This window comes from Echinops telfairi, unplaced genomic scaffold (assembly GCF_000313985.2).
Source record: "Echinops telfairi isolate 266 unplaced genomic scaffold, ASM31398v2 ScPeMD7_36;HRSCAF=134, whole genome shotgun sequence".
Classification (NCBI taxonomy): domain Eukaryota; kingdom Metazoa; phylum Chordata; class Mammalia; order Afrosoricida; family Tenrecidae; genus Echinops; species Echinops telfairi.
Window position 1 is genome coordinate 1412041 of NW_022103934.1, and position 11076 is coordinate 1423116.

The 11076-nt window shown below is 59.3% G+C and overlaps 1 protein-coding gene across 4 annotated transcripts in view; it reads right to left on the bottom strand.

Annotated features, from left to right (window-relative positions):
• The window catches only part of PDE4A (phosphodiesterase 4A), a 44610-nt gene that overhangs the window by 10251 nt on the left and 23283 nt on the right, over positions 1-11076 (bottom strand). For 3 of the 4 annotated variants that reach the window (XM_045290327.1, XM_004716839.2, XM_045290325.1), the window contains 6 exons: positions 9414-9608; positions 8679-8715; positions 8503-8573; positions 7212-7261; positions 6926-7038; positions 2687-2780 (listed from right to left, as the gene is read on the bottom strand). In XM_045290327.1, the coding sequence (XP_045146262.1) occupies positions 2687-2780; positions 6926-7038; positions 7212-7261; positions 8503-8573; positions 8679-8715; positions 9414-9608 (560 nt within the window). Of the gene's footprint in view, positions 1-2686; positions 2781-4232; positions 4621-6925; positions 7039-7211; positions 7262-8502; positions 8574-8678; positions 8716-9413; positions 9609-11076 lie in introns of those variants that run through there. The other variant, XM_045290326.1, reaches the window with a different exon arrangement.

Here is an 11076-nt window from a genome sequence, read left to right on the forward strand (position 1 = left end):
GGGGCGCTCCCCTGGTCCTCCGTGTCCACCATGACCAGAGGTGGGGGTGGAGGGGCTGCCTCACCGACTAGGGCAGACCTCTTCCGCTGGCTACTCAGATGGAAGCCAAAGGCTGGGTATATGTTCTTCTGGGAGGTGGTGGGTTCAGAGGCCAGCCCGGTGCCCTGGGGAGACCCCTGTCCGATGGACAGGCTTGGAAGGGGGGTGGTGTGGGTGGTCAGAAAGCGGGGTGGGGTGATCAGGGATTGCCGAGGCTTGCTCCGGATGCCCCGAAGACCCTCTCGGCCTGGGAGAGTGCTCCCAGAGGTGGAGGGTGGCAGTGAGCTATGGAGGGGCAGGGGAGGGGTGGTCTCAGGCTCCATGGCCCCCCCCCCCTGGGCTCCTGGCACAGCCTGCCTGGGGGCCAGCCCCGGCAGCACCTTTCTTGAGCTTTCCAGAGCCTCCAGCGCCCAGCCAGGGCCACCCATTGTGACCTGTGGTGGCCAGTCAATGGCAGTGGCTTAAGGGAGGACATTTGCATGTCCTTCTCCGATTGGCTGGACCCTCAGAATTCTGGACAACCACACCCTCATGGGGGGAGGGCCCTGAAACGCTGAACCCTCCTCTAGAACTTGGGCGGTGAATCTCCTCAGCCTGAGCTCTGGTAGCACAGTGGTTAAGTGCTCTGCTGCTAACCCAAAGGTCGACTGTTCAAGTCCACCAGCCAGGGTCAGTTCTGCTCTGCCCCTACAGGGCAGCTGAATCGGGAATCACTTGGAACGACCTCGAAGTTGATACAGGGCTTGGATCCCCGGTGATGAGCTCAGTCTCCTCAGCTTAGGGACAGACGTGAGGTGACTTTGAGGTCCCCTTGCACTCAGGGGTCCCCATGAATTTGGGGCAGCTGACTCTATGCGCAAAGGGCCCTGGTGGCATAGTAGTGGTGACACGTTGGGCTGCTAAGCTAACCTCAGGGTCAGCAGTGGGAAACCCCTGACTTTCTACTCCCCTGAAGAGCTACAGTCTCATCCTAAGTTAGGGCATTAGGAATGTCAGATTCTCTGAATTGGGGGTATCACCCCTAGTTTGGGAACTCTTGAGTTTGTAGGCTGGGGTGAGGAGGCTTCTAACTTGGAGCCAGGAGCCCTGGTGGCACAGCAGCTTAGGCACCTGCCTACTCAGTGGAAGGTCAGCAGTTCAAAGCCACCAGCCAGCTTGCTTCTGTACTGATCGCCATCTGGGAAGCTCTTGGGGACGGTAGAACTCCCTCTGTCCTTTTGGTCTCTGTGAGCTGGCGATGACGCGGCAGCACCGGGCTTAGTTCTTTTCAGGGACTGAACTTGTTACTGTTAGGGGCCATCGGATCGGTTTGGGCCTACAGTGACCATTCTCACAATTGTTCCCCTGCTTCGCCAACTGTTGCAGCCACTGTGTCTATCCATCTCCTGGAGGGCTTTTTTCTTTCTTCTAGTGATGTGTGCACGGGGGTGCTTTGTAGTCTCTTAAGAGCCCAGGTGGCATCGTTTATTAGCCATCAGGCTGCTAATCCCTAGGTCAACAGTCTGAACCTTGCCGCGGCTCCAGAGGAGAAAGATGAAGCTTTCTTGTCCCGTACAAATGCACAGCCTCAGAAACTCACTAGGGTCCAATAGGGCCGCTATGGGTTGCAATCAACCCCAGGGCAGTGAGCGGTTTTTGTGTTGAAGTTTGAGAACCTTCCTTACGGAGGTTGGGCATCCTTTTTGAACTTAGAGGGTTTCGCAACTTGAGGGCCGCAACTGAAGTTTGGAGAAGGGATTGACTTTGGGGTCCTAGGGGGTTTCCCATTGGCTAACCCGCAAGATCCGCAGGTCAAAACCACCAGCCTCTCTACGGCATTGAGGGATTTTCTACCCTTGTAACCAGTTACCCGTCTTGGAAACCCACGGGGGCAGTTCCACCCTGTCCGATAGGGTCGCTATGAGTCGGCATCGACTCAAGGCCAGCGAGAACTGAGTTTGGGGGACTTTTTGAGTTGAGGGGTCTTGGTTGAGGTGCGCAGTGCCTTCTCTCTCTCCCTGACATAGAGTCGGCTCTGACTCTCAGTTACCCTACAGGACAGGGTAGAACTGTCCCTGTGGGTTTCCGACGTGGTAACTCTACGGGAGTACAAAGCCTCATCTTTCTGGTGCAGAGGGACCGGTGGGTTCAAACTACTGACTTTGCAGTTAAAACCCCAAAGCATAACCCATTATGCCACGAGAGCTCAAGAGTCCCTTAGGGTCTTAAAACGCGCCCCAGTGGCACCTCAGGATAAGCAATGGTCTGCTAACCACAGGTCAGCTGTTCGAATCCACGTGCTGCTCTGTGGGACAAAAGTGAGGCTCTCTGCTCCTGTATAGATGGAAACCCTCTACAGGAAACCCTCGGTAGGGTCATACAAATGGGGAGCACCTGATGGCAATGGGTTTGGTGGGCGGTGATGTAAAGAGTTCTGCTTAGTTCGGGGTCCTACAGAGGCTGGACGGGCCTTTCCACTTGGGCGTGGTTTTCTATGTAAAGGTCCCACTGAGTTTGAGAGCTCTCTCGCTTGGTGACTTTGACCTTTGGGGAGTTCCCAGTTGGGGCTCCTGGGTAAATCTATGTGGAAGGGTGCCGGCTCTGGGGCAGCCCTCTCTGGCTCGCCATGTGCCCCCCGTGTGCCCCTCACCTGAGGCCCAGCACTCACCCAGGAACGTGGTAGAGATGTACTCAGAGACCTGGTTTCCTGACCTACTCATTTCAGACAGGTGCGTAAGCTCTCGGTTTAGCATCCTCTTGAACTGCAGTGAAGAAACAAGGAGGGAGGGGATGAGGAGGGGGTTGGGGTGGGCGGGGTATGTGAAGGGGACCAGCCCTCTCTCCCAGGACATTCCTTCCTGAGGACCTCAGGAACTCCTCTGATTCCTTTGCACAGCTCAGAACACACCATCCCCAGGCAGCCAGAGGGGAGGGGCCGGTCCATCCTCTTCTCCCCAGCTCTGGATGGGGTTTCCCAGGCTTGGGGAGTCGGGATTCCAGCAAACCACCCCCTCTCCATGCCTGAGGGAAGAAGGGCTCCTCCACCTACAAGGAGGAGCCAGAGGGGCACCTGTGGAAAGGAGGGACGCCTGGCTACCAAGAAGCCAATGGGTATCGGGAGAACATCATCACCATGGTGATGGGAGTCTCCTTAGCAACTCCCCTTCCAACCAGCTGCTGAGTTGGGGAGGGGTGGGGGAGCCAGGAGGGAGGATGGAAGGCCAGGGCCCCTTAACCCTTGCTTTCCCAGAGCTACCCCTGGCCCAGGGCTCCCCAGACATGCACCCTAATCCCTGGGGGTCCTGGCTGGCCCCCACCCCCCACCTTCCTGTGGAGAGGAGTGTAGTGTCTGAGCTCTGGTGAGAGGTCTGGGCTGAGCAGGTTTGAATAGTGTGCTGAGGAAATGCGACGTTGGTCAGTCGGGGGGGGGGGTCCCCACTCTGGCTCCCTCTCCCCCAACTTCAGGGAGGTGAACTGATGCAAAGACCCCACTCCTGGCATGGGGGCCACTGCTGGCCCGCCCCCAGTGACATGCCACACAAGTCTCTGCCGTGACATTGTGCCGAGAGGAGAAAGGGCATTGGTTCCCTGTCCTCCAAGCTCCATCGATCGAAGTACCCCCAAAGCAGGAGGACACTGCTCTCTTGCAAGCAGGTGAGGTATTCGGCAGGAAGGCTGCCCCCCAGAAAGATAGGGTGTTCACTGCTCACAGTGCCGCCTGGAGACCCTGGACAGACAGGCAGGCAGACACATAGCCCCACACAGCCACAGGCGCTCACACCCACCAAGGTGCACAAACCCAGGCACTCACTGACACTTGGGGTCACATGCCCCAGTAAAACCACGCAGCTGTGGGCATACAGATGGCCCAGCACAGCCTCCTGGTCCCAGTCCCGGCCCAGGCCACACCAGACCCAGGCCACAGGTCACTGCAGACCATGCATCTGGGGCTGACCCAGTCACACCAGCCAGGGATCCACACATCCACCCACCCCACCCCCAGCAGGGCGGCCACACACCCCCAAGCCGCCTGCTGGCCACCACCAGCAATGCCCAGCCCTGGACCACACACAGACCCGTCACCAGGCTTCATTGCCAGGCCACACACGTGCACATCTGCACACACAAGCCCAGATGGGAGCTGGCAAGGCCCAGGCAGGAGGGCCTGGGAGCGTCTCTCTCTGCCCTCCCTCCCACCCCCTGCAGTCCCCTACCTGGTCCCACCAGCCCACCAGCCAGGGCTTGGAGCAGGTCTCGCAGAAGAAATCGACCAAGGGCATGTTGGAGCCTTAGCCCTGCTTGGGGCTGCCGCACACGCAGAGACTGGCCTTGGGGAATCCCGGGGCTAGCGCCCGGAGGGAGGGGGGAGCGGTGTGCTGGGCAGGTGGGCAGTGGACAGGGAGCCGCGGAGGGGCCTGGGCCAGCCCAGCAGAGCTGGGGGCTCCCTTCCCCTCCGCGCTCCCAGTGGCAGCTCCGGTTACATGGTCTGCCGGTCCCTGGCCCTCGTGGGCCCCCCCCCAGCAGCAGCTGGAGGCAGCGGGGGGTCCTTGCCCATGTGTGTGGGGGGGGAGGCAGGGGTCCCGGGAGGGAGGCTGCAGAGGCCCAGGGCTCCGTGTGTGCGTCTGTGTGTGTGCGTCTGTGTGTGTGCGTGCTCACTGCAGTACTGGCAGGCTGCATGCAGTGTCAGGTGGTGCTGGGAGGGGGGGGCATTAAAGGGGCATCAGAGCCCATGGCTGTGGCCAGGAGTCAGGTGGGCCGATGGGAGGTGGGTGGGGGGCACAGACAAGCCCTTTCCACGGACACACACCCAGACACCGCCCCCCGGCTCCCCTCACCCCCAAAGGCTCAAAGACACACACACAGACTTGGCTTCTGTGAAAACAGGCACACACTCGGATACTTAACACACACACATACACACAGTCATCAACCCAACATGTTCACAGTCACACTTGAAAGCAGAGACACAACGCCTTCGGACACACCCCTCCCAAGACAGAGATGTGTGGAGAAGCAAGCCTAGGGGCAAACAGCCAGACACTGGACACCAGACAGACACCCGGCCCCCAGACAGTCTCAGAGAAGCTCATGGGCCCTTGGTCGCAAACTCAAAAGACACCAAAAACCCACAGAGAAGAAGTGTCCTTCCCTTGGGTTTTCAAGACCTACATCCCTACGGGACTAGACAGCCTCCTCTTTCTCCCTCAGTGCAGCTGGCGGGTTTGAACCGCTGACCTAGCACTTAGCAGCTTAGTCAGTGTGTAGCCTGCTCACCACCAGGGGTCCTTTGCTCTGACAAGACACACAAGCGCACACACACAAACACACCCTCAGATCCACGCCCAGAAGTGCAGTCACACCTAGGGGCACATAATCGCCCTCAGGCTCACATGCCCTAAGTCTCCACCTGCATGTGAACAGAGCCCAAAGACAAATCCCCCCTCCATCCATAGACATATGCACCCCCAACACAGGCACCCCAATTTCCTGATAGGCCACCCACAAGGTCTGCCACTACAAGTCCAAGAAGCCTCATCCGCCCTGCCTGCTCTGAGTGAGTGGTGCCCCTGGAATTGTGCCATGCGCAGTCTGCACAGGTGTCCGGGGAACACCTCACGCCCTCTCTCGCAGCCCGGCAAAGACCCACATGGTCACAGAGGTAGACCCACACTAAAATTCATACCTGGGCCAACTCATAACCCCACACAATCCAAGGGCACACCTGACGTGCTACCTCTCCGGGGCCCTCGGCCCACACCTCAGGGCTGCAAAGGCTGGCTGACAGCTGACAGCGTCAAAGACCACAGTCACAGGTACACCCCTGCTGTCTCCACCAGCACAGGACCCCACTGATGATGGGCTCCAAGGACAGACACCCCAGTACAGGTCCCATGTTTGAGGTGTCTAAACACACACAGCACACTTCTGGACTTGGGAAGAGAAGTCAGTATCTGCAGAAGCTACAAGGAGCCTTGGTGGCACTGTGGGTTAGGTGTTGGGCTGCAAGCTGCAACGTCAGGAGTTCAAACCCGCCAGCTGCTTCTCCAGAAAAGACGAGGCTGGGTGCTCACTGAGTCAGAATTGGGAGAAAGATGGGGCTTTCTACTCCGGTAAAGAGTGATAGTCTCAGAAACCCACAGGGGCAGCCCCATAGGGCTGATATGCATCCACACTGACCCGAGGGCACTGAGGTTCTTAAGAATCAGAATTGAAAGAGGGACCAGAATTCAACCCAGTGCTCCAAGATGTGAATGCAACATGCCGGCATGGAGTAGGGAACCAGTGGAGAGGTCTGAGGGGCCGGCCCCAATCCCAACTACGTGGACACCTGATCCTCCCCCCAGAAGACTTTATTTCAGAGGACAGCACTGAATCTGCAGCTCTGGGAGAGGAACATGTCTGATCAGAGCACACGGGAGCAATTGAAGGGGGAGGAAGAGAGAGTGGAGCACATCCTGGCCCACCATGCCTTGCGGATGATATTCCCGCTCAGAGTAGCCAATCCACAGAGAAGACCACATGGCCGGCCCCACTATGAGACACAACATCCCTCACTGACCCATAGCTCTACAGGGGAAAACACTGGAGACACAGTGTGGGAATTCCACCTGATCTGATCCCACCACACCGAGGCAAAACACTAAGGGCGTGCAACAGCACAGCAAGGGGAACAGAGCAACGAAGTCCCCAGGGAATACCAAAAATAGACCTTGGGGTCAGGGCTTGGTGCCCCAACAGACTGGACTGGAAAACACTCCTAAAGGCCAACAAACAGTCCTTGAACTAACTTAAAAAAAAAAAAAAAAAGCAGAATTGACGTGGAAGGCAATGCGTTGGGTTGGGTGGGGTGTGGGGGGCAGATGTCCTGAAGCCCTGCCCCTCCAGGCCCCGCCCCCGGCCGGCCCACCTTATGAGAGGCCATCTCGCTGACAGAGCGGTGGGTCTGCATGGTCTCCAGCTGCTCCAGGCACCAGTCCAACTCCTCCAACGTTTCCCGAGCCAACTGCTGACAGGTCTCCTCTGGGGAAGGGCGGCAGGCTGTGGCTCCAGGTCCTCAGGGGCCCTGGCCCACGGGGATGGGGATCTCAGGGGAGGGAAGTGCCGGGGGAGGAGGAGGTCCAGTAGGCACACAGCGCAAGGTCCTCCCGCATTGGGATCGCAAGAAGGGCCCGGAGGAGGCTTGGTTTAGCTACCTGACAGAGTGGCCTTGCAGACAGGGGGTGGGCCGCCCAGCGGTGACCGCCTGCAGAGAAATGGGCCCCGGTGTCAGCTGAGGACCCCCAACAGCCCCACCCTGACAACCCAGGAGCAGTGCCCCTGTGGAGTAAGCACACAAACGGGCAGCCCCTCCCTGAGCTCAGGACCCATCTGACAGGTGAGGAAACTGAGGCTCAGGGAGGTGAAACCATGCGCCCCCACCCCCTCCAAGGCCACACGGCTGACCAGTTGGGCCAGATCCTGTGACCCCAAAGTTTCTGTACCCCGGATTGACACCCCCTGGCTACTGGAACCTTCTGAGATTGCTCTGTCCCCCACCCACCCCAGCCCAGAGGTCAGACACTGCTGCCCCTGGCTTCCACATCAGATTCCTTATTTATTGAGGAGCTCTGATGGCGTGCTGGGTTACTGTATGGGGCACTGACTCCAGCTGTGGACAAGCATTGGGCTGCTAACCACAAGGTCGGCGGTTCAAGGCCACCAGTGGCAGCGTGGGGGAAAGATAAGACCATCTGCTCCCGTTGAGACAGGCAGGGTCAGAAACCTTAGGGAGCCCTGGGGGATCACGAGCAGAGGGTTCACGCAACCCCAGAAACCCAACTCCCTGCTACTGAGCCCATTCCCACTCAGAGCGATGCGAGCCTCCTCTGTCTCTGCAGAGCGGCCGGTGGTTTCAAACTGCTCACCTTGCGGTTAGCCAGGAAACTCATAACCCACTACGCCACACCAGGGGGCCCAGTGGGCTCGCCACACGCCGGCAATGTGCTAGGGAGCCAGGGGGTGGAGTGGGTCACGTGCGTGGGGCTCGAGCCACAGGCCAGCCACTCAAACCCACCAGGGCCCTGTCTCTGCCACTGTCTCCGTGGTGAGCGGTCTCGGAACTTCCAGGGAGCGCTCTGCAGGCTCACCCAACACCGGAATCGACCCCAAGACAGTGGCTTGGGTAATATTCTAGCCCTTTCTAGACCTTGTCTCTGTGCGTCCTCCGAGCAGCTCTCTCCGAAGCTACTGAAATTTCCGTTTTACAGAGTGGGGGACAGAGGCCCATGTGGGGCAAACGGGCAACAGGGCCAGGCATGGCCTGTTTCTCTCTCACACACACATACACATCGCACACACTGTCCCTGACATCCCCTGGCTCGCTCTTTATAGAAGCTTTCAGCTCCTAAGTTCTGAGCCACCGTGGGCCCCTGACTCCGAGGGAGGCCTGAACAGAGGCTCAGCGAGACTGCACAGCACCAGGGCCGGGCTCCAGCCTCCACTTACTTGTGGCTGGGAATGGGCACATTGGTCAGGAGGGAGAAGTTGCTGCGGACGCTCCGGAGACTGGCCAGCACCTGAGGCGAAGATGCAATGAGGTGAGGGAGCAGCCGCCACCCCCCTTCCGCCCCAGCATCCCCTTCCCCCACCCCAGGCAGGGGAGAGCTGGGGAAGGGTCTCACCTGGGCAAACGGGGTCACGATGAGATCTTCGGCATGCCTGCAACCAAGAGCAGATAGTCAGGGCTGCCCACAGCAGGGACCCCCGGGGCCCGGGGAGTCAGAGGAACGACTTTGTGTGGTGGATGCCTGAGAGGGGTGGTTGGGGGGCAGGGCAGGGATTGGGGACCTCACCAGGACTCAGGAGGGGCCTGAAGGAATGGCAATAGGAGGTGCTGGGCAGAGATAAAGCAGAGTGAACCTGGGCTTGGGGGTGCAGTGGGTGGGGAAGGGCACTGGGGGCCCGGAGGTCATCTCTATGGGGCAGGACGGAGAGTACCCAGTAGGTGGGCATAGGGTTGATCAAGCGGGGTGGGGCTGCCTTGGAAAAGGCAGGATAAGGAGGGGGGTTGGTTGAGTGGGGTGCGGGAGAAATTCACACCCGGCAGTTGTGAGCAGGGAGTGTGTCCTCATCTCTGGGGCCAGAGCAGCCAGTAGGTAGGGACTAGGCTCACAGGGCCCGAACCACAGGGATATCAATAGGTGGTGGGCCAGACGGAGGTTCCAGGGTGGGTGTTAGGCACAGAGATGGATGGGCGCACAGGCTACAAAGCAGCTCCGTGGGGGCTGCTGACCTCTCACTGCGGAGGGCAGGCTGTTGGGGAGGGGCTGGGCACCCACAGTCTTTGCCAGGACTGGCAGCCGGCCGGGGGCAGGGCTTGGGGCACTGGTGGGTGAAGAGGGGCAAGGGGTGCTCACGCTTCACTGGTGACGGACGAGTTCCGGGACATGGTCTTGGGCGACATGTCGTAGTCACTGTCTGAGCGGTAGAGGAAGGACTCGCGCCGCTGGCCGGTGGCCCCCCCGGCGTGCAGCACGAGGCCTGGGCTCGCCTGCGAGTCCAGGGGGCTGCGGCCGGACGATGGTGTCGGCCCATTCCCTGCGGCCTCGAAGCTGCAAGGGGTGGGAAGAGGGGCGGGGAGGCTGAGCTGGTGGTGGGGAGGTCAAGACGGAAGAGGGAGCCAAAGGGAGACAGACCGAGACAGGTGGGGGACAGGGCGTTGTAGAGAGCAGCCGGTTACTAAGTGCCCCAGGGCGCCAGGCTCCATTGCAGGTAACCTGGGACCCAGTGGTCCGACACAGACCACACCTGTGCCTCAGGGAGATGGCAAGAGGGGTCAGACTGTGGGACCCTCTTTGGGTGCTGCTCTTCACACCCCCAATGAATTCAGAACTGCTCGGCCAGTCCCTGTCACCTCCTGCCAGGACCAGTGTAGCTGTCTGTCTTCTCCGATGGCCAGAGAAGCCTGTGAATGCTTGTGTCCGACCCTGCCCCTCCTCTGCTCAAACCTTCTCCGGCTCCCACAGCGCCCAGAACAAAAGCCCAAGTCCTCATTGTGACCTCCTCCCTTGCCCTCAGCTCCCCTAGCATGCAGCCACACTGGCCACCTCTATGTTCCAGAAACAAAGGCCCAGGTGCATTCCAGCCCCAGGGCCTTTGCACCTGCAATATTTTCCCCCACTAAAGTCTCCAAGGCTCCTGCCCCCACCCCCACCCCCCTGGCTCCCTTCAGGTCTCTGCCCAATGGTCACCTCCTCAGGGAGTGCTTCTCCGACCCCCCCCACAAAAAAAAAGTTGCCTGTCAAGGCGACTCCGTGTGTCCCACAGGGGAACTCCCCACAGGGTGCTCGGGCCCTTTGTAGCCTGGCTCCGAAGCCTGTTACGTGTCGGGCTGTTGAACAGCAAGGTCAGGAGTGCGAACCACAGCCGCTCCACCACGGGAGAAAGACAAGGCTTTCTACTTCAGTCAAGAGTCAGTCTTGGAAGCCCACAGGGGCAGTCCCGCCTGTCCTGTAGGGTCACTATGAGCCAGAATGGACTCAGTGGTAGTGAGTTTGTGTGGTTTGGTGTTTGGTTTTCCCCTTGGGTCTCGGGGTAGGAGTAGATTGTCAGGACTTCCTTCCAGGGGACCAGGTGGGTCTCAACCACCCATCTTCCGGTTGCCAGCTGAGTGCAAGCTGCTATCTCCCCACCCCCTCCCCGTCCCCCTGTCCCCACCCAGGAATCTATCTTCCCTGACTGATACACAGAAAACGGCACCCAACCCTATTAGAGTCCTGCTGGCGCAGTGGATTATGAGTCAGGCTGCTAACTGCAAGGTCTGCAGTTTGAAACCACCGGTCCTCCTGCAGGAGAAAGAGGAGGCTTTCTTCTCCCATAAAGAGTTACAGTCTCCCCCAAACTCATCTGCAGAGGAACTAGTTAGATTAAGCACTAGGCGACCCCCCACTAGCCACAGGCCAGGGTCTCAAACGGCCTTACTGTCAGACAGAGATCATTGACATCCACGATCTGAGGACAATGGGTGCATAAGCAAATGTGGTGAAGAAAGCTGATGGTGCCCGGCTATCAAAAGATGTA